Below are 24,969 nucleotides of genomic sequence, written 5' to 3'. Positions count from 1 at the left end.
CATTAGCAATAGCATTTCTTTTATCATGTAACAAAGATGATGTGATCCTGACTACCTGCTCTGCACTGCTATATTTCTGCTGAGGTCTGGCATCTGGTTCATCAGAAACACTGATGTTTTTTTGTCAACTTTGATAGTGAAATGTTATTCTGCACAATTGCCTCATGTCATTATGCTGTAGCCATGAAAGTGGAGAGAGTGTCTTAGTTTCCAAGCCTTCCTAATGCTGGTTCTGCAAGTATTCCGACAACATGGTCTTGCAAAAATTCACCAATGTCATCTATTAAAGGCAATACAAATGTTCCTCTTACTGTTCTTTTTCCTAGAAATTTCATGATTGGGTCTCTATATTTTAGAGAGACAGTCCTTTTTTTTCTTTAAAATTTCACCAAAACCAATTGTCAGAATATAGAGCTTCCTGTATGCCTGTGCCTACATCAAAGGAAATATCATCTGCTTCATTTTTGTCTGACTACCTTTGCAATGAGAAGTCATTCAAACCCATATCACTGTCACTATCATTACACTAATCTCAAGAGAGTCACTATCTGATGTAAAGTCAACTGTAATTTTCATATTAGTTTTCCTTCCTCCTGCATTTGACTTAAAATAGTTTCCTTTTGCTAGACAACAATCGCTTCTTTTTTCTTCTCGTGCAGTAGACTGGTTCTCTATTGCCTACTTTTCACACGTGTCAGTCAACACTCTTTATGCACCACATTTTCATTTCCCTCATGTATGCCTTATGCTTCATGGAAGAGCTTTCTGTAATGGCCATAGTGACTGTATAGGGGGTTGACTGTAGTTTCATCGATGACTGAGTAGAAATACTACTTTGTCCTTGTTGCCAAGTCATCATTCTTAGACCCAGGCTCAGTGTTCAAAGTAGGATGTGGTCTATCCATCAGGTACATTGTGAGGAATTCATCATGCTGGAATATGTTCCCATTTACAGGCCATATCCCAGTTGCTCAAAATCCAAACTGAATACTCACCAGTGTGAATGTTGATGGTTAAGCTTGATCTGCAATTTTGGCAACATTTTAAATGGTTATAGGCTTTCCAGAATGTGACTGCAGCCATTCTGCACATGCAGTGTTGTAGAAAGTTTTGTATAGGATAAGGACAGTTTTATCCAGAGGCAGCAGCTTATGGCTACTATGTGGTGACAAAGTGACATTATACCATTGTTCATTGCTAGTGTGATACTGTCCACAGTGATATGACTTTTGTGGTTGTCCAGTATTAGCAGCACTTTCTTGTTTTCATTTGGCTTCACATGGGAAATAAAGTGTTCCAAGTATTTTTGAAAAATACTGCCACTGGACCAGCCACTTGGATGTGCACAACCTATAGATCCAGGAGGTGCACCCTTCAACATATGTTTCTTAAAGTTAACCTTTGGAAATATGAAAATCGGTGGCAAATTGTTGACTAATGCAGTAATGCACAAAATCATTGTAACATTACTGCCACTCTCTGCCGATGTCATTGATCCAACCTGCTTGCATCTTTTAGCAGCTAATATTTTTCCTGGCACATGCGCAACAGAGTCGCCCCTCTCACCAACATTAAATATTCTTTCTGGTGTTAATGTTACTATGTCCATTACTGGTTGTAAATTGTTGAAGAATGCCGCAGCATCATTCCTAGGCTCATTGCTTCAGGCTTTCTGTTTTTGTCCCCAAGATGGAGGCATCCTTTTATTCTATGATGTTATATTTTAATCCCAAGTGCTTACGCACAAGTAGATCTTGAAAAGTACTGATCTGCTGCATTGGTGGTCGTTAGGATTAAACCATTGTCTTCTATTGTTCTCTACTACATGGTTTTGGCTATGTAGCCATTTTAAATATGTCTACAGTCCATATCAGATACAACATTGCATACAAAGCACTTTTTGACTCAATAAAAAGAGAACTAGCACATTATTGTGTATTAAATGTACATTTTTGCATTATAGACACATAATTTTAAAAGCAGAGTTTGGTTGGCCTGAAATACAATAAAATAAAGGTGAATTAAGTGAAGTTGAATGTACAAAGTGTACAGAATGGGAGGATACAACACAGTAAAAATGTTTAACTACAAAATGTGAGTCATTTCCTTTTGTAAGAAGAGAATTGCTAACGTACTCAGCCTAGTTTTGATCAAATGCTTATTAAAAATGTGTTGAACCTTCTGAGTGTTAAGATTTGGTGATAGTCACAGGTATTGCGCAGAGAAATGTCAAAATCTTGCAAGTTTGTGAATCTGTTATTACCACGTTATTTTTAGTTGTAACTTGAAGGAGGTTTGTTGTGTCTCTAATGATTCAGATGTCTTGCCATCTGTAGAACTCTTAGTTTATTGTCAGATGTTCATTCCCTAAAAATTAAAATACTTTTCAGTGTCAAAATGGGATACTGCAGAGTTTGAAGTTATAAATAAAAATGTTCCCTTATTTAAGAGGTTACTGCAGGGCATAATTCTTTTGGTATGTCAGTTCAATTTGAAGAAATAATTTTGATACTACTACTTTACTTGCCTACTCAAACATAGGAATCCCAAATTTTAACACAGTTCACTCACTCCATAATTGGAGCACTGTCCCTCAAACTTACCCCATAAGAATTCATAAGCTCTCATGACTACATATACGACACTAGTTGCTACACTACAATAAGAGTAAGTTCCTTACTGTTTCATTGAATAGGATACTTTCCAGTTGTGAATCATGGTGTGCTCAGATATTAAATTCATTTCACAACAATTACATTACACAATATATCAATGTGGTATTATGTAGGGACTCATCTGTGAAAACTTTCTACAGGAGAAACCACCACTGACTTCAGGCAAATGTTTTTTGTGCTCTGAGTGTCAAACAATGGCTTCCCTGCAATCATACCTTTATCTATATAAAGTTCAGCATTTAGATACTTAACTAGCATGCCCACCACTGTCTTTGGCAGTGTAAGCTGACAAGGGAAACAACATACAATTAAATGGTTATCATGGACTACTGCAGACTGTAACAGCAGAAAGGCAGGTCTTAGGACAGCGAACCACCGAATAATTAAGTGCTCAACAACAACTACTGGACAGTCATACCATACAGAACCATCTTCAAGCCATGGGATACAGAAAGCTAGCTTGGTATAGGCACAAGGAAGCTGCCATTGCAAAGGTATGAGTATTTCAAAAGCCATGTGAAATTATGCACCTCAGTTCCCAACATGGCACTTTTGCGCTGGATACCCATAAATGGGTCAGAATAAAATGTAATGATTATGCACATTTTCCCATTCTGTTTCTGACCACTACACCTACATCCAGAACAAGTTTTGATAACATCTTAGTCACAAGACACACAGAACTGTCATATTACTGACAGCAAATGAAGTCTCTATTCTGCTCCAACACAACTATTGTCCCTAATTCTATTTATTGGAGTATACTCATCAAATGTAACACATTATAGGTTACTCATAAAATGTACTGCAACTTGTTATTGTGAAGTAAGGAGTAAACAAAACAGTATTTGAACTCTACATTAAGTATTCTTAGATGAGAACCATCTGCATGCAACAGAATAATAGGGTAATATTTGTATTTTCCATACATGTTTCACCACTATTTATTAGGGTATCATCAGTGGTTGTCTTTGTTGATACTGTTCTACAAGTGTTCTTGCTGAACTGCTGGTGAAGCTACTGTTCTGCTTGTAACACTAAGCACCATTTTCAGGACACGATAAAAACTACACACACATTCTTCCATCATCTTAACTTGTTCATCATGTTTAAACTAAGGCAAAAAACATCTGACACGACTCATCTAGCAAAACAAATATTGTCTTTATTTAGTTTAAAACAAACCATCAATGTTTTGGAGATAATACTGCTGAATATTTAGGAGAATCATTTTAAAGGTTGGTTGAAACCTCTTGTTCGTCCAAATAATGTAATATAATTATGGTTTCTTATGTCTCAGGAAAAAAAACTATAGTGTACCCTTCCCCTCTGTATCTTTCCAAGATAAGCAACACAGTAAGCCTTGGTAAAGTAAAATTAAATAATGATTTTGATAGACTGCTGCAATCATTGAATGTGAAATGTTCTTTGTCTTCCTTGTAAAATGTTTTTGGGGGGCAATAACAAACAAGATGCAGAAATTTCTTATTCTGGTAATTTAGGACATCCTGTATCAGTCGAGGGAATAATTAAGTATGTCACAAAATTTGAAATATAAATATATCTTGGAGTCTTTAATATTTCAAACTAATGTGACTCTCCTACTATACGTCTTGCAATCCTGTATTAACTCAAGATTCATTGAAATTTATAGAACTTCTAAAATTGACTATTTGGTTAAAGACTTACATGCTTCTATCAAATAAATAAAAGTACAACGTTATAACTAAATAGTTATTACAGCTCTTTTTAATCAGTTCTGACTACAAACACTACACACCCACTGGTAAATCTGATAACTGAAAAGTTAATTTGTTGCAATTAGACTATTGTCACAAAAATGCATCTTCCTAATATGAACATTCTGATTATCACAGACAGACACAGTTTCTGTACCTTCACTGGCCCAGTATCACAAATTATATTCTATATTGGGATGACTGTTAATGGCTATGAAAGTTAATATATTGAAAATGTACTTTAACACAACATTTCTACAAACTTAGAGTGTAAAATATGTAATTTTATTCACCTGAGTAAATACACAGTTCCACAGAGCATTTATTTAACGATACACTATCTATTAAATGACAGGAAACAAATTGTGCCATATTATTGAATGTTCTGGACAATCTCCACAATGAATATACAGGATTCACACAAGCAAGCTACAAAAATTTATAATACAATAAAATCACATTATATGCATTAATCTTTTTGTGCAGTATCAACAGTTTAACTGTTTAGACTGTCCTATTATCTTAAAGAACATTTTCACAGAAAATAATTTTTTTGCTCTCAGAATGTTCACAGTTGATTTCTGAGTCATGCAATAGTATTAACAGTATTATTTACAGTTTATGCACAGAACAATAATCTTACAAAAATAATCTCACTAGGAATCTGCTCCGTTGAACAGAGCTGTACAGCTGATTAAAATACAGCCATTTGTCACAAAAGTAAATAGTTCTATTTTTTTATGAACAAAACACAGCCTAGATCACATTTTAATTGTACCTATCATTTCAACCAGATTAGGCCATCTTCGGATTTAAAATTCTGGTGGGCGGAAACTATCACTGGTGTCAGCACATTACTTCAATCTACTGCTTATGCATCACATCTGGCAAACTCTGTGGGATTCATGCTGAAGACAGTACTATAGCAGATCACCAACATCCTTTTTCATCACTTCCATCACTGCATTCCATGAAACCATTACAGACTCTGCTTTTTGGCAAACATTCCCCAAGGGGGCACCTATGTCCCCTGCAGAAAGGTTCAGGTTTCTTTGGAGTTCGTTCATTTTGGTTCATGGATTGTGTTATCCATGGCATGTAATTTGATACCTTTGTATAAACTCCAGGACGATTTGCTCTTGCACAGCCATAGCCATTACTTGTTACTCCATACAATGTCCAACGACCATCTGGTTCCTAAATAGATTGACAATGATAGTATAGAAATATAATTCCTTACATTAATTACCATTTATTAATGGACAACTGTTTTTAATTTTTGAAATCAGTACCTGACACATCAGAGGACCACCTGAATCACCAAGGCAGGCATCTCTTCCACCTCTATCAAATCCAGCACAAAACATGTTTTCTGTAACTCTGTAAAGTGGGAGAAGCACTGTTCTTTTCCTGCACTCTGCTGTTGTTATTATAGGAAGCTGTACCTCCTGCAGTGTATCAGCTGCAACAAAAAAATAATAATTTTCTCGGATGTGACTAGTCATAGATATAACTGTGTACTTAAAAATGTGCAAAAAATGTGAGAAGCACATTTTTAATCTTGCCGTAATTTGAAGTATTCCATCATTATCTATAAGGACTAGGAAGTCTAGCTTGATCTTGTATCTACCTATTTTTCCTATGCACTCATTATTGACTAGATCAAGAAGTTAAAACCTTGATAAATTCCTTTGCACTCAGTCTAAGCAACTCTGATACTAATTCCAATAATTACACTATCCTTTGAGCACTGTAGTCTTTCCGGGGGGTGGGGGGGTGGGGTGTGTGTGGGGGGGGGTGGGGGTACAAAAAGGGTTATAAAACAAAGTGTGATGGCTAAGGGAAACAAGGGGTTAGCAATCTTATCTCTTTTGTCTGCATCATCTCGACATAAAACACACTTTGTATTCAAACATTAAACAATATCTATGAAAATAAAACAGTTTTAATCATCTGAATACACAAAAATATTGATTTATTATTACCACTCATTACCAAATGATAACGAAGATATTTATTGATAAGTACACAGAGATTTTAGGTCATAAGTAAAGTAGGCAACATATACAAAACTGAGCCAATTCAAGTATGGCATGTATACATAAACAGCTGTACAGATCCTGTTTCAAACTTATTCTTGAGTTCAGTAGTTCTGAAACACCACACATCACAAACTTTTGAACCAAAGTTTGCTGTGTCTCTGTCACTGCCAACCCAATCTATAAAATAATAATGGGTGGAGCAGTACTGCCATTACCATTATTGACTTTTCATTTCAGTATGCTGTGCTGTGTTTGAGCTATCTGTGCTAGAATGAATGAATATACAGTTCCTGATTTGTATTCACCCACCACTACTGATGGTGGTGGTCCCCCACCCCCCTCCCCTCCTGCCCCAAACACACAGAGGGAGTAGGGAGAGAGGGGGAGGGAGGGGGAAGGTGGAGGGCAAAGTTTCATTCAACAGATATCACAAAAGCATAAGCTGAATTTATTCACGTAGAAGAAGAAGAAAAATAAAAAGAAGTAGAAGACATATTTTTCATTTATTTTGTTTGTGATATACTTACGGAATATTCGACCATCTTCAAACAATTGCCCCCACCCTATGACTGTGCATAGTCGGCCATCTTTGAGAACTGAGTTGGGCTTTGGTAAGCATATAGGTCGCACATAATCACTGAATGCTACAGGACCCTGCATACGCAGCAGTGTTATGTCATTGATAAAGCCATTGTCAATGTAATTTGGATGCAATATTATATCGGTTATTGGCATTTGCTGTTCATATGGTGATGGAAAACTTGTTCCTCTTCTCAAAGCACCAAGTCGAGCAACCCAGAAGTCGTCAAGTGCACTGCATGACAAGAAAACAATATTATTATACAATAAGCATACAAAACACCGATATCCACATGTGACAATAAGTTTATTTTTTCCCCTTAATATGAGGAATGTATTAATGAAATGCAGCACAGAAAAGAAAACATTATACAAGGCAATGGAATCACAGTACTGTTTGTGACAGGATAATTACTTCCATGAACACAATTTAATTTTTGTCTAGCTGTGCCACTGCACTACCAATATTCTGGTGATATAGTTCTCATGTTCACTGCCATGTACAGATGAACATTACTATGTAGATTGCCATGAATCGATAGGTTGCCTCTGGCTTGCGAGTGGACTGATTTTCGGCCAGAGGGGTCGCAGGTATAGTACTGAGTCTCTGGTAGCAGCATCTGCACTCTCGCTCTTGGAGCTGAACCAGTGAGCAGGAAAGAAGTGTGGTAAGCAAGTGGTCAGGTGTGTCCGGCCTCCGATATGTGGCCTGAGTCATTTAGGCTGTTCCAGGGAGTCCTGAATTTGTCACTGAGCTGGACCACCAGATACATGGGGCTTTTCTTGACAGAAGTTGGAAAATAATGGGTTACATGACCAGAACAATGCGACTATATGGAGTCAGTAGACAACAGGTGGATCATTGCAGGCCAAGGGCACATTTTGCTGTTGCCTTCCGGCTACAGGGATGATAGTTGCTGGTCACTGTGGCGGAGCAGTTCTAGGCGTTTCAGTCTGGAACCGCATGACCGCTACAGTTGCAGTTGCAGGTTCGAATTCTGCCTCGGGCGTGGATGTGTGTGATGTCCTTAGGTTAGTTAGGTTTAAGTAGTTCTAAGTGCTAGGGGACTGATGACCTCAGATGTTAAGTCCCATAGTGCTCAGAGGCATTTGAACCATTTGATGAAAGCCAAAACTTGCAGCCGGAAGCAGCCTTCCCACTAGCCTTCATTTAAAAGACTAGGTGAGCAGCTTATGGGATGTTACGCAAGAATTTAGTTCTCATGTGACATACTTCCTAGTGTGGTTTTCATTTTGCACAATCCTCTTTGTGCGTCTCCACTGCTGTGTTTAAGTGATAGCTTGCTAGTGTATGGGGTTTGGGAAGTGAGCCTTTTTGATGGCAAGTTATTATTATTGTGACTGGAACTTACCACATTTGGCTAAGCTCAGTCTCTGTTGGGGGAAAATCCCCCTGATGGGTTTATTGGTTATTCATTTACTGTTTTCCCAGTGATGTATATGTATATTAACATTGTGCTAAATTACATATTTAGTGTTTGTTATTGGATGACTTCACATATAGCACTGAAATTTAATTGTTTCCTTCTTAGCACTCATGCAGGAGTTGTTTACTGCTTATAAATAACCTTTTGTTTGCCTCATACAGAGGGAGCTTTCTGTTGCTCATGGACCAGCAACTGCACTTTCTGTCATATGTTTTGGGTACTCTCATGGTTGTTGAATTCTTGCTCAAGAGTGGGAGTGTTGATTGAAGTGTGGACATTGTATTTAGTATAAATACTGGCTTTTCTTTCTGAAATGTCAAGAGAAAAATAAATTGCTTGGCTCAGTTTGTGGGTCACTGAGGTCAGCATTTTGCTGCAGTATGGTTATATGTATCTGATCTTTGTTTTAAAATTTTCACTTTGTTTGTTTTAGAAGCAGCTAATTTGGACATCCTCACCAGAATATTGTGAGGCGTGCTGGTCGCCAGTGACTTCAGGGCCAGTCTTGCTTACACACTTCAGCTCCATAGTTGATTGGAAGCTTTAGTACCTGATTTTGAGAAATCTGTTATGCTTTGTTAATGTGTTTTGGTGTTCATTGTTTAATTCAGGGTGTTTAAAGTACTTCTTGCTCTGCTGAATCCTGGCCGATTGTATTGCTGTTAGAAAGCCAATATGAAATTATAAATTTTAATTGTGCTGCAGTTTTCCAATTTCATATTTCATGGTTGATTTAAACCTAATCTCTGTTCAGTTTAAAATTTAACTGATCGAACGTAAACAAGAAATTTGCATTTTGGTATTTAAATATTCACCATTCAGTTTGAAGTTTAATTGTCTTTTCCTGTAATTTTAAAGAAAATTACTATGTTGCCTTTTGTCTGCATTTGTTTTAAAGTTGGCTTTTATTATTAATAAATGTTGTTCAAACTGGTAGTCCATTGTGAATGATGTTCAACCTCCCGCTCATCCAGTCCTTCCACATTCTATCCTAAAAGTGCTCAGGCAGCATGCCTGCTACATAGGTAAGCAAAGATGAATAATAGAGTACTGAAATCTAGAAGGTGGCAAAATGTATGTAGAAATTCAGAATATGGAACTTTCAACAAACTAAGTTTTCTGTCATTTTAAATTATTGGTAGTTTTGACACCTTAGCAACAAAATATAACAGTGATAGTTTTGGGACAAAGCAAGCACCAGCCAGGTTTGGACCAGCTTGACAATCGTGCATAATGCTCAGAAACACCATGATACTATGAGGTATGTCAATACCGGTTTATTGCTGAAAAAAAATGAACACACATTCATTCTGACTTAGCACTAAAAAGAACACAACACTTACAAATAAATAGAATGTGATAATTTAAACATTCAAGCAGAAGTATTCTAATACTCCCTCCTCTTTCCTTCCTTCATACCACACCTGCTCCACCTTGCATTGCTCTTCTGATGAAAAATTTAAAATTATGAGGGATAGTATAATTATTATCTGAAAAACAGTTGTGGGGACACAAGCTCTATGGACTTCCATCCCCAAGAATATCACTGTAAAAACAGTATGTCTGGACCTGGGGCAGTGTGTTCTGAGAGGCCAAGTGCTTAAGTTGCACCTGTCCGTATAATGTGTATCAATAAATATCGTGCATGTGAATCGGTAACATTGAGAGTTATTACACATCATGAACACTGTGTTCATTACCCAAATCGTACATTAGTGACCTTGAGCTTTTTGACAACCATGCCACAACATTCTTGTGTGACACATTGCTCCACCTCAGGAGAATCCAGCACCTTATTGACATGAACCCTACACACACTGATGGTCAGCCAAATACAGTCAATGACAGAAAGTGTTACGAGTGTTTATCTAAAGACTTTTCACCACTATAAGATGGAAATTGCAATACCTCTGTGTTTAACACCCGCACAACAATACAACCATTGTTACATCAGCGCAGACATAAGAACTATGATATTGAATTTCTATCAACCACAGTGCCTTTAACAAACACTGAAAATAGTGCTACGAGTGCTTATGTGGACACTGACCTCGTCAAACTACATAACGAAGGGACGACGACGATCAGTGGTAATAAACAATGGTGCTACCCTGCCGCCCCCACCATTCTCAAGTACAATATTCCAATTGACAAACGTTTAGCTAGTACTAATGCTACTTGCAAGTCTCCACATCAACAGAGTGACTCTACAGTTATTGAGATGTCAGGCATTGGCAGGCTAATTACAGACACCAACCAAAGTAACATAACAAATGTCGAATGATCCGTGACAATAAACAAACATGCAGGTCAGTGTATTTGGTGGTCTCAGGTATAGATAATGCCAGTTAACAGTGGTTTTGAACAGAATGTCACATTTCTGCAAACCGCTTTTGTTCTCACGTCATGAAGGTGATGTCATGGCAGCTGCTCCACGTACCATGGTACACCTCGGGCGCGACGTCATGGTCCTGCTGGCCGCATCACATCCAATTCCCCAGCTTACATTGGGATACGCTGATGCCTGCTGGTATGGATGCACGACATGACCATTTTACCATAACCACACATCAACAGCTACCACGGTGCCACAAAAGATGCATCAACAGCACTAAGACCACAAGATGGATATCAGAATTACAACCTGACTGCTACAACACCTGCACTGACAATGAAGGTTGTCAAGTTTGAGCCAAACATCACTGCCACACCTACAGTGAACCCCAAAGCATGTGGGATGACGACCTACCACAAATTTATCCAGTCTATGTTGATTACACGAAATGCCACCAAGCCTATGGGCACACCACATGGACCTCCAACATTGCGATGGCCTCTAACCAACCATGACTTCACCCTACCTACTGCGACGCGCATTACAACCGAGGGGTGTGATGCTGTTAACATGGACTTACTTGCTACACCACTTATGCCGTGTGCTACATTTCATTACACTGACACCACCACAGCAACCATGATGCGACTAAAAGAACAGTTGGCACAGTGGACACATGGACAAACACCACCAGAAAACTGTGATATCCAACAGAAATATATTTCTCCATAGTTTACTGATGCCTCTCTATGTCACATTGGTGACAGCATAGAGATATCAGCCATGCTGCGACACTCGCATGATGTCACCGTCCGGCCAGTCATGCCACACACCGGATCGCAGCTCCAACTGGAATATCACACCATACCATGCTGACAGGTACAACAAACAGTGACCATGCCTCATTAGGCCACCACAGTTGAGCAATGTCATGCAACTATTGCACCGTGATAACTCAGTGGGACTAACACAAAATTACCACTACAGCAACCACCTAGCATCTGTCAAACTCCAACTGCTTCCCATGCACACAGACTAACCAGAAGTGTCATTTGCTTTTTGCAAATGTATGACGAGGACAGCAGGGATCGAGGATGACCAGAGCCAGCTGTTAATACTTCTCAGCCATCTCAGTGAACAAGCGGATCTTGTCAGCAATCTACTGCTAAATACTCTGACCACGCACAAGGATGAGATGGTGAAGTCACTAATATTACAATGATTATCACACATGTGGGAGCAAGAACTGCACATTGCCAAAAATGAGACGATGCTGGGCAATGACACACCATTGGTCTTACAGCACAAACTGCATCTGAAAATTAATAACAACCTACTATGAGACTGCGGCCTATGGTCGTTACGGTTATTCAAGCTCCCAGAGCAAATACAGACAGCATTTCTAGTACGTGTGAACACACCACTGGAAATGTGCCTATAACTGTCTGATAGGATGCTGGTGCTTGCAAGTCACCAGACCTATGACTGCCACGACAGCAATGGATATGGTGCACAACAGACAAGAAAGGCAGCAGCGGCAGACAATGCAAAACACTGCGTGCAGACCCCAGGCAACCTCCTCCTCCCCCTCGCAACTGGATCCTATGACCTTGCAGGCCACGACCACTGCTACACCATAACAACCACTGTGCACAGACCCAGCTCCTGCAGGAAATAAATAAACAAGGGAGACATCTGATGCCTAGGCCACCACAACACAGCTCAGCCAAAACAAAAGAACAAGTGGCTTCTACTGGTTTCACGCATGTTTCGGCGCCGACGCACACCACTGCCAACAGCCATGCAGCTACCCACACTACACTGGTGGACTGCCTTAGGTGCACCAGTCCACCTCCCTACAACAAGTCACCTTTCTATTGGAGATACCAAAACACATAACAGATGGGCAGACGGCGAGCGACTGTTTGTTTATGACCGCCAGCTACACCTGTACCTGCTGGTCGATACAGGCAAGGAAATCAGCATGCTACCCACACATCTCACCACAAGAGGTTACAAGCCCTCAACCATACAGCTCTGAGTGGCAAATGATTAAATAATACAGGTAATGGGGACAACCTCTGTGATGCTACGCCTAGACGACCGCATCCATGCACTTCCTTTGTGGCCGAAACAGTAAAACCGGTGCTTGGAGTGGATTTCCTCCATCATTACCACCTCATCCAGGATCTCAGCAGAGCTCTGTTGTTACAAGGTGATGGACTACATCCTGTAGGGGGCATCTGCAGTGACAGTCTGCTGTCCACCACAGACCTCCCCTTCCACCGATAGATATGGAGACCCCAGCGGAACTTGCATTACAATGTGCAACAGTGTGTGAAGAACTCCATGAAAAGATCACAGCCTATGTGAACTTCTGTAAAGAGAACAACAAAACATGTACAGAAAACGTGCAGCTACACATCTGCTATCACGAACTGGACAGCCAACAACAACGAATCTGGCAGCAACTAAAGATGGCCCAGCGCACCCGAGAGCCACAGGTTAACTGTACAACCACTAGCATGGAGACACAAGTTAGTACAGTGCTTATTATAGTTAGTTAGGCAACTCTTATGAGCGGGTTGAACAGAGGCAGTGTCTACACTCTCTCGAGCAGGTCGAATAGTGACTGTTTCTGCTCTTGCAAGCAGGTTACCCACCGACAAGGCTACCACCCCTGTGGAGAGATCAGACAACAGGATTCCGCCGCCTGGACCACCCCTGCCAAACAAAACAGTCAGCATAGTTATGGATGGCACCATCCACAGAATTAATAAAACTCTAGGACTGCCCGTACACCACTACCTCCACTGCCCCACAAACTCAAGGTGGCCAAGGCAGACATTGAAGAATTCCTCCAGGATGGTATAATCAGACCTTTGGCCAGTGCACGGGCATCACCTATCACAATACGGCCAAAGAAAGATGGTACATGGCGCCTCTGTGGCAACTACGGGTACTGGACTGTAAAAGAGCATACTCCCAAAAACCTATGGCCATGAAGGACATTCACAAAACGGCCAGTATCATCCATTTGGTTTATATGTATTCTTATTCATGCAGTTTGGGTTGGAAAATGCCACACAGACATGGCAAAGATTCATTGTTGGTTTGTTTTTCAGTGTGCCACACTGTTACAGTTATTTGGACAACATAATTATATTCTCAAAATCCACAGAGAAATACGAACAACACCTTCGTGGAGTACAAGACAAGCTATCACAACACACGGTAGAAATTAGTGCTGACAAATACAGACTGCAACAGCCTTGGATCATGTTTGTTGGCCACTTAGTCAACACAACAGGCATACAGTCCACACAGGACAAAACTGTGTGGTTTACTAACAGTCCCTTACCACAAATTACCAAGAACTACATAAATTTCTTGGTGTTGTCAATTTCTACTGACAACACTTACCCCATGCAGCTGACACTCTACTTCCCATTACAGAAGCTCTACGGGGGAAAAATAAATTGGGGAAGACAAAGCTAACATGGACAGCCGAGATGCAAACTGCATTCGACAACATTAAAGATCAACTAGCACCATCTCACTCACACTACCTTCACCGGATCCTCATCTTACCATTACATCAGACATGATCAACTGAGCGATAGGCACTGTATTACAGCAGAAAGTACCAGAGATGACACAACCTCTCCATTTTTTCTCGAGGAAACTGACAGACTCTCAAAGGAAGTGGTCGACCTTTGACCATGAACTACCGGCCATGTACGAAGCGGTGCACTACTTGCACAATGGTATTAAAGAGAGACCATTACCTGTCTATACAGACCATCGACCATTAGCTGATGCAGTAAAGAATCCATCCCCAATGTCACACAATGTAGGTTTAGGCACTTGGACCACATCTCACAGTTCACAACAGGCATTCGCCACATGTGCAGAGTGGGTGATATGTTTGCGGACTACCTGTTCCGCATAGCAGCCATGACCACTCAACTGGATTTCAATAACCTTGCAGATGCCCAGGCAACAGATATGGACCTGGAACGATTATTGTCAGGTGGCAACAATGGATTACAACTATGACAAGACCCAGTACCTGGAACCAACAAACTAGTTTGGTGTGACATGTCAACGGGGAGGCAAAGACCTTTCATCGCTGCCAACTGTCACTGAAAAATATTCGACTTTCTGCATAACTTAGCTCACCCCGGAGTCTGCCCCCTTACGAAACTACTTTTGGAGCATTATGTGTGGTCGAATATGAAGAGGGATTAAGTCACATGGACACGAGTATGCATTCCTTGCCAGAGACTGAAGACAGGACAACACAACCAGCCACTGTTAGGGAACTTCCCTGACCTGAAGGGCTGTTTCTGCCCTGCACATATAGATTTAGTGGGGCCACTACCTCAATCTAACTGATTTCATTATATCCTATCAGTCATAAACTGAACGTCCAGTGCATGGAGGCTGCACCGCTCAGGGACATATCAACGGAGACAGTGGTGAGATCATTTGTCTACCTATGGACAGCATGATTTGGCTGCTCTGAGTCACTAACAACCTATCAGGGCAAACAATTCAAATCGACCTGGTTTACGGAACTGTGCCACCTCTGCAGCTGCCACCAATTCCATACCACAGCCTACCATCCACAGTCAAATGGCCTAGTGGAACAGTGGCACCATACGCTGAAAACAGCACTGGTGTGCCACAATAACAAATGGTCAGAGGCTCTATCCTGGATGCAGCTGGGTATCGGAACGGCCCACAATGAGAACCTCAATATCTCACTAGCGGAGATTCTCTACAGCAAAGTGATTAGCCTCCCTGCACAATTTGTCACCCAGACAATGGACAAAAGCAATGAGGACCTCGTAGACCTCTTACGACGGGTCAGAGAATGGATACGCAGCATCAGACTCCCACCACTGTTGCACCACACAACACCCACTGTATTTGTGCATAAAAACCTACAGACTTGCATTCACATAATGCCATCAAGCCAGCATTGCATCACTGGACCATATGAAGTAATAAGATGGGTACCCAACACATTTGAAATCACGCTAGCCGACAAACCCACTACTGTGTCCATCAATAGACTGAAGCCAGCATGGACTTTGGCAGAGATGTCAGGGAACAATACCACCCCTTTGACATCGTGCCACAAGACAACCCCTTTTTCAGTCACAGTCAATGTCAAGCACTACCGTCCAGAAGGTATCACAGTGTCTCTACATGGCACGACGATCATGGTATCTGTCACGTATGAAAACTAACAGGTTGGCAACAGCATGGTGTTGCAATTGTTTTACTACTCCACACTGATACCACAATCAGTCAATATAGCTGCACTGTTACCTGCACTATCCAGGGACGACATCCTGCATGTGTCAGCCCCAGACACAGACACAGGATCAGCCTACACCGCCACCACAAGATCACGTACAACCACCGGCGGACGACCCAACGATGGCACCTCCAGTACCACCTACTCAGTCAGCACCAACATCATGAACATGCAGACTGCTGCGCCACCCAAAACATCTAGATGAGTACTAACTAGACAGCATCTCCAGAGATGACCTACACCACACCACAACACTGCTTCAGCACTCCATGCTGGGGGTGTCCCGTGGGGACAAGCTCTAAGGGCTTGCTGCAAAAACAGTATCTCTGGACCAGGGAGTATGTTCTGAGATGCCGAGTGTTTAATTTGTATCTGTCTGTAAAATGTGTATAAATAAATATTGTGTATGTGAATCGGTAATGGTGACAGTCATTGCACATCTGAACATTGTGTTCATAATCCAAATCCTACAAAATTATATAATTATGTTTTGTTTGTTTCGAGGATTGCATCTGCAGTTTTGGAACTGCTCTGAATAACCCTAACCACAGCACTATAGCAGGATGCTAAGAAGCCAAAACAAAATAGCTCAACTGATTGATAAATGGTGTATTGCGTGGAAATTCATTTTTTGCATTCAATATATAATCCATGGCAAGTTTGTGAAAATGTACAGCAACAATGCCACATCATCTGACACAGTGGTTAAGTGGTGCAAACACTTCCAGTGTGACCATAAAGTCTGAGTGGTGATGAATGAAATGAAATGAAAGCCTCACTCTCTCTAAAGAACTGGGAATCACAAGAAATTGGAGGCCCTGTTACTTGAAGACCAGCATATGAAAAAAGCAACAGTAGAAAAAGTGAAGACCAGCCATGGATTAGTTTTCAACATCTACAGTGATAAAGATCACTGTCTGCAAGAGTCCACGATTCCTCACAATCATTCCAATAGCCTGCTGAACTGAGGCAGCAGGAAAATGATGCAGCATCTCAGGGTAATACAGGCGACTTCTTTAGACATCTTGTTTTGTCTCTTACATAAAATCAAATCAACAGCCATTTTTAACCCCCTGTTGCCCACGCATAACCTTAGTTTATTGTGTGGTTTCTCTCCCTGTCATTCTAATAAAGAGAATCAGTACCCTTGAAACTAGTAGGAGACCCTTTATTAGGTCTTTGTTAGTCAGAAGTATGACCCCATTGCTCACAACTTCCTTTGATTCCCGCCACAGTGTTTCAAGCAGACAAACATATCCAACGTTAGTATTATGATTGTCATTTTGCCCGTTAAAGCCCACGATACTTATTTTTTAACAATTTATGAAGAAACAGACACTGGTAACAATCTTGAAGCTGTACTAAACACATGAAATTTATTCACAATTGTGGTATCTGACATTAGCTGCATTAAGTATGAAGATATTTCTTGTTGGTCACCCATGAAAATTTGTGCCAGACCATCGGGATTTCCACCCTTTGAGTTGGTTCTGGAAGTGTGTTCAGGTAGCTGAAATGGCTAAGCCAACAGTTTGAAGATAATCCCTGTGGAAGGTACTGCCCTTGGCCGTATGTGAAAACTTGTGAGGAGTGAGGCACACTGGGATGTCTCCTAAGTGCTTGCAAGCACAAAGGGAAGCTGACTGACTGGCAGAAGACATTTTAATCAATAAGGAACTACATCACATCTTACAAAATGAGTCAACTTCACCAAACTTATCTTCAATATTTTCTATAAAAAAGAACAATTCAGTAGTGGCAAAAGTCTCGCCATCTGTCCTGGAAAAAAGTAAGTAATGGGGAAGGGTTACACCCCAATCCAGTGGGTGCGTCATCTATATCCAACAATATTTTGTGACAATATTAAATTTAGCACTAGCAAATAAAATCACCACTCCTCATTCTTACAAGGAGCACACATAGGGAACTGTCCCCTCGAAGGAATACACTGCTTACTATAAGGCACCACTTGAAATAGTGGACATTACAATATTATGGCAGTCCAAGGGCCTGTACTTATCTAAATTGCCAGTCACCCATCCAATATCAACACAAGCAGAATATGATGGGCTGATGCTTTTTGGCTGTTGGAGACAATCCCATTAAATATGGACCAAATAATATTTGGAACAGGACCATTGACTTGCCCTTTGAGTGGAAACTATTGTGGAAGGAGAGCGAGGCAAAAAATCAAAAAAATGCATTAACAGGGATTACAAAGCTGTAACTGATTCAACTTGCTGAGCTTGACACAGGCAAAGGCAAGCAGTGGTGTGATGTCACTGCACTAAAATTGTTAATAGTGTCAACACACCTTGGCTTAGTGGAAGGCAAGACTGCCTGGGTCATCCCATGGTGCACTGGAGGCTGTCATCCATGCAGGCCTAACTCTGCCATCTGCCAATGGTTGAATATCCATTCTTTGTCACTGATATAAGTTCATGTGATTCCACAATCTCAGCAACTTCAGCTACAGAATGGTCCGACGATGCTATGCCCTAGTTTGGACCTCAGGGCCAGCTGTTCATGGGACAATGATGTCCCTAATTATTGAGTCTGTGCATGAGGTAGTGTATAGGAACACCTCAAACTGACAGTTGTGAGAGAGATCTTGCAGATCATCCATCCCCATCACATGCAATTGCTCAGGGCACTTGTGGTGTTGGTTAAATCATATCCATACCACCACCACATGCATTTGATGACCAAAATACTGCATGAGCAACTGATATGGATCCTCAAAGTTACATCAATATCTACACTCCACAAGCCACCTTATGGTTTGTGGAGGAGTGTACTTTGTATGCCAGTGTGACTTCTTCCATTTGCTATTCCAGCCACAAATGGTTCATGGGAAAAAAACTGCTGGCAAGCCTCTGTGTGGGCTCAAAACTGGCTGATTTTATCTTCATAGTTTTTTCATGAGGTACACATTGGTGTACTAGTATACTAGTTGACTTTCCTAGGAACATATGCTCTTGGAACTTTAGAAGTAGAAAATACAGTAATTCAGAATGCAGCACCAGCAGTGTCTGCCACTGGAGGTAGCTGAGCACTGCTGTGACACTTTTCCACTTACTAAATGAATCTGGAATGAAACATGCTGCCCTTCTTTGGATCTTTTCTATTTTCTCCAACAATCTCATCTGATATGGATCCTAGACTTATGAGTAATATTCGAGTATTGGCTGAACGAGTGTTTTGTACAGTTCCTTTGTTTATCATCTACATTTCCTGAGAATTCTTCCAATTAATCTCAGTCTGGCATTTGCCTTCCCTGCAATAAATTTTATGTCACTGTTGCACTTTAAATCACTTTGTAAAAGTACTCCTAGATATTATGTGGAAGCAGCTGCTTCCAGTGATTGTTCTGCAATAGTGGGATCATAAAATAATGGGTCTTCTGTCAATGTGGTCACAATATGTTACATTTGTTCCTGTTGAGGGACAATTGCCACTACATGCACCAAGCATCAATCCTTTGCAGGTCTTCCTGCATTTTTCTACAATTTCCTAGCACTGCATCTCCTCCGTATACAACAGCATAATCTGTGAAAAGCCTTATGAAAGTCCTGATGACCTCCTCACATAACCTACTACATCATTTAGTTACATTGTGAGAAGTAGTGGTCCTCTCTCTTGGGAAACACCCAAAATTACTTTTATGTCTGAAGACTACTCTCCATTCCGAATGACATGCTGTATTCTGCTTGCTAGATACTATTCAGCCCAATCACCCAGTTGGTCTGATAATCCATATGCTTCTATTTTGTTTATTAGGATCCAGTGCAGAACAGAATCTTACACCTTCTGGAGTCAAGGAACACAACATCTGCTACTTTCTGGGTCTCATGGATGAACTGAGTGAGCTAGGATTCATGTGATCCTTGTTTTCAGAATCTATGTTTATTCCTATAAAGTAGATTCAAGTTAAGTTTCTCAGACTCAGTAGAGGGCTTCAATCCTGCACACTGTCGTACAACCACGCACAGCTGGACATTAATAAGGCAGCCTCATTAACTTTATCAACGATACATTTTATCTGCTGCTGGAGCAAGAACTAGAGAAGGTAACTCTCCCACCTTCCTGTAGACTCTGTGATGCTAGCAAAGTGTAGGGGGCAGTGGGGAAAAGGGCTAATCTGCAGGTAGTATGACAGTAAAAATGATGGAGAGTATTAAGAAAAATTTGTTTCATTAAAGCACTGGCAGGGGATGTGATCCCGTCTCCGGAAACTTAACCTCTGCTGGAAGAAGACTGCTTTTCCTCTCACGAAAGACATAATGTTTATTTATTTATTGGTCCAAGAATCAGTTTTGTACGTACATTGTACATGTAATATAGGACAGTGGTAAATCTAGTTAGTTTACAGTACAGTAGTCATTTTGACTACATTGTTGACATAATAAAAATGCATAATAATGCAGGTTGCTGTACTACATTGCATCTACATGTGATAGTAGTAGTTATTAAGTTAGATGACATGACAAGCACAATGTAAACTATTTTATGAATTGACAATTAGTGAAATTTGGTAAATGAGGTTTACTTATTATGATGGTCCATAAAATCAGACAAAGAATAGAAGCAGTGGTCAAGCAAAACTGTTTTAATTTTATTTTAAATGCATTTAATGTTGGTATGCATTTTAGGTAAGAAGGCATATGGTTATATAACATAGCTCCAGAATGACACATTCCTCTTTTGCACAAGTTTGTATTTACTGTGTTCCTGTGTAGGTTCATCTTCTGTCTAGTTTGTGTGTGTGTGTGTGTGTGTGTGTGTGTGTGTGTGTGTGTGTGTGTGTGTGTGTTTTAAGTGAGGATTCTAACAGCATACACTAGTGAATTTAGTCTCTCATTTAAATTGTTTAGGTGTACCTCCCACTTCAGATCTGCCTGAACATGTACACCTAGAAATTTTGTATGACTGACCTTAAACACACTTTTTCCTTCGATAGTGAAAACAGGGTTTGTGGGATGGAGGTTGTGTGTGATATGAAAGTTAACTGCTACAGTTTTTTCAGAATTTATGATGTGCCTATTGGTCTTGAACCAGTATGTTAAGGTACGCATAACTGATACTGCAGCCTCCCACAGATTTTCCTCATTCTATGATTTAATTAGAGTATTAGTGTCATCTGCAAAAAGTACAGTGGTTCCATCGTGTAGTTTATTAGCCAAGTCATTTACATACAGCAGAAATAGGACAGGTCCTAGAACAGACCCTTGTGGGACTCCATACTTGATTTTCTGCTCGTCACTGTAAGAGCTAGAAATTGTTCATGTTTCACTATCTTAGTGATTTATTTCTGTAATCTGCTGATGATTACTGAGGTACAAGTGGATCCACTTTTGAGACTGGCCTCTAATTCCATAATTACTTACACTACTGGCCATTAAAATTGCTACACCAAGAAGAAATGCAGATGATAAACAGTTATTCATTGGACTAATACCTTATACTAGAACTGAGATGTGATTACATTTTCATGCAATTTGGGTGCATAGATCCTGAGAAATCAGTACCCAGAACAACCACCTCTGGTCATAATAACAGCCTTAATACACCTGGGCATTGAGTCAAACAGAGCTTGGATGGCGTGTACAGGTACAGCTGCCCATGCAGCTTCAACACGATACCACAGTTCATCAAGAGTAGTGACTGGCATATTGTGATGAGCCAGTTGCTCGGCCACCATTGAGCATACGTTTTCAGTTGGTGAGAGATCTGGAGAATGTGCTGGCAGGGCAGCAGTCTAACATTTTCTGTATCCAGAAAGGCCCGTACAGGACCTGAAACATGTGGTCGTGCATTATCCTGCTGAAATGTAGGGTTTTGCAGGGATCGAATGAAGGGTAGAGCCATGGGACATAACACATCTGAAATGTAACGTCCACTGTTCGAAGTGGCGTCAATGCGAACAAGAGGTGACAGACGTGTAACCAATGGCACCCCATACCATCACGCCGGGTGATATACCAGTATGGCGATAACAAATAGGTGCTTCCAATGTGCATTCACTGCGATGTTGCCAAACACAGATGCCACCATCATGATGCTGTAAACAGAACCTGGATTCATCCGAAATAATGTTTTGCCATTCGTGCACCCAGGTTCATCATTGAGTACACCATTGCAGGTGCTCCTGTCTGTGATGCAGCGTCAAGGGTAACTGCAGCCATGGTCTCAGAGCTGATTGTCCATGCTGCTGCAAACGTTGTTGAACAGTTCATGCAGATGGTTGTCGTCTTGCAAACGTCCCCATCTGTTGACTCTGGGATCAAGACGTGGCTGCACGATCAGTTACAGCCATGCGGATAAGATGCCTGTCATCTCAACTGCTAGTGACACGAGGCCTCCTGAACCCACCGATTCCATATCCTGCTAACAGTCATTGGATCTCGACCAATGCAAGCAGCAATGTCGCGATACTATAAACCACAATCGCGATAAGCTACAATCCGACCTTTATCAAAGTCGGAAACGTGATGGTACGCTTTTCTCCTCCTTACGTGAGGCACCACAACAATGTTTCACCAGGCAATGACAGTCAACTGCTGTTTGTGTATGAGGAAACGGTTGGATTCTTTCCTTATGTCAGCACATTGTAGGTGTCGCCAGCAGCACCAATTTTGTGTGAGTGCTCTGAAAAGCTAATCATTTGCATATCACAGCATCTTCTTCCTGTCGGTTAAATTCCATGTCTGTAGCATGTCATCTTTGTGGTGTAGCAATTTTGATGGCCAGTAGTGTAATTTACACAAGAGAATGCCATGATCAACTACATCGAAGGTGTTACTTAGATCTAGAAATATCCCATATTATGTTTACCATCCACTGCTTTTAATACTTCATTTAAGAAGGCAAAAATTGCTGACGGAGTTGAATTTCAGCTCTGAACCCATGTTGGGAGTCACTTATCAGCCTCTCTTTATTTAAGAAAACTGTTAATCTTCTAAGGAACATTTTTTTCATAATTTTTCTGAAGCCTGACAAAACAAACTGGTCTGTAATTAGCAATATCACTTTTTGCACGCTTCTTATGCAAAGGTGTTACTTTTGCAGTTTTTAGATTATTTGGAAATACGCCACTCTCAGAAGATGAATTTACTATGTCTGTTAGTGGTTCCACAATAAATGTTGCACTAGCCTTGATAATAGCATCCGGCATTTCATCAACACCCACTGAATATTTATTAGGTAATTCTGTTTTTTGACAGTTCCTCAGGTGTTGCTAGATACAGGAATAATGTGTTTGAATGAATTTTTCCATCTGAGTGATGAGTTGCTGTTTGTGATGGTGTGTATTCATTAACTGCTGTGGTATGTTTGAGAAATAATTGCTGAAAGCACTAGCAACATGTTTGGGGTCAGTTAGTTAATTTTTATTCATAATCAGCTCTTTATTATTGTGATTATCTGGCCTGGTACCCACTTCTTTCCTTATAGTTTGCCAGGTTGCTTTAGTTTTATTCTTGTAATCACAATATTTTGTCATTTTCTAGTTTTTTTGCTTTTGAAATATCTCATGTTGGTATTCTTTTGTAACTTTTGAAATATGCAATAAATTCAGGACTGGTATTATGCTTGGAGTACTCATCTCCTTTTATTTTGAAATGATGTCCTTATCCATTTTGTAATTCACTTGTTTGTTTTTTGAGTAGAGTTCAACACAGTTGTTTTTTGGGAAAAGCCATTAAAAAAAAAATGTTTGAATGTAGCCATAAACTTATATTTCTCACTGGTCTTGTAACAGTCATATACATCTTTCCAACTTTCACGCTCTACGAGAGAACAAAAATATTCCACATGTTTTACACTGAAATTCCTTACAGTGTTGTATTCGACTGGGAATTTGGTGTCCTGAAACATTTATTGCAAGGATTTGAGCATAGTGATCACTAAAACCCATGTTTACAACTTGTGTATTATAGGCATATTTGCACGTATTTATCAAGATCTGCATCTATTATTGGTCAGAGGTAGGTTTTTCTCGAGTTGGTTCAATTACCGTTGGACTGATGTTGAACGATTGTAGTAAATTTATAATGTCATCTCTGAATTTATTGGATTTCGAGAAATCAGTATTAAAGTCACCACATATAATTATATTTTTCTTGGGAGAGTGAATTTCTTCCAAGAGTTCCTCCATGTGATTGTAAAACACTTTTTTGTCTCCATCTGGTGACCTGTATACACAAATAATAACTGTATTTTGCCTTGCTAGTTGAGTAATAGAGAGTTAATAGAGAGTTCTATATCTTTTTCACAGGACAGTTTATGGTATTTAGTTACACTATTGAATTCAATATTTTCTTTAACATGTATACAAAGTACCCCCACCACTCGATATTTTCCTGCAAACCATCCTTGCAAGTTTGAACTGAGGAAGGTATGTTTGCTCTAAAATATCTTGTTTGAACCAGTGTTCTGTAAAGCACAGTACAGAAATATCATTTAGATCATTTAATATTATTTCTATTTCATTTAGTTTATTTGGGAGCGACTGAACATTTTGATGGAGTAATTTAAAATTAGGGACAGGGAGGGAATCATTTCTTGCTTGACCACTTAGCTCACTATTTGAGCTAGTGTACTTAGTGGTAAAAAATACTCATGTTTTCCAGGGATGGTATTCATGGTGTTTGCCGTGTGGCTTGCTGGTTCATCGTTTGTGGGTTCCTGCCTTTCTTCTGTCGAAATGTTCCCAATTTTCACTTTTTTCCCCATCCTTTTTTTGGTATGACTTTCATTGGGTTTATTTTTTGTTATAAAATGGTCCCTAACTGTCTGTTTTTTTTTTTTTTTTGTGGGTGGCA

General features: G+C 40.2%; 1 protein-coding gene across 1 annotated transcript in view; it reads right to left on the bottom strand.

The window, feature by feature from the left end:
• Positions 1–4,976: 4,976 nt before the first annotated feature.
• LOC126235814 (serine protease nudel-like) overlaps positions 4,977–24,969 on the bottom strand; it is a 65,477-nt gene continuing 45,484 nt past the window's right edge. Inside the window, exons 8-10 of the mRNA XM_049944660.1 lie at positions 6,984–7,270; positions 5,707–5,876; positions 4,977–5,611 (exon numbers count right to left, since the gene is read on the bottom strand). Of these exons, the coding sequence (XP_049800617.1) occupies positions 5,345–5,611; positions 5,707–5,876; positions 6,984–7,270 (724 nt within the window). The 3' untranslated portion in view covers positions 4,977–5,344. The remainder of the gene's footprint in view (positions 5,612–5,706; positions 5,877–6,983; positions 7,271–24,969) is intronic.

Source organism: Schistocerca nitens, chromosome 1 (genome assembly GCF_023898315.1).
Source record: "Schistocerca nitens isolate TAMUIC-IGC-003100 chromosome 1, iqSchNite1.1, whole genome shotgun sequence".
Classification (NCBI taxonomy): domain Eukaryota; kingdom Metazoa; phylum Arthropoda; class Insecta; order Orthoptera; family Acrididae; genus Schistocerca; species Schistocerca nitens.
This window is presented reverse-complemented; position numbering and strand designations above follow the sequence as displayed.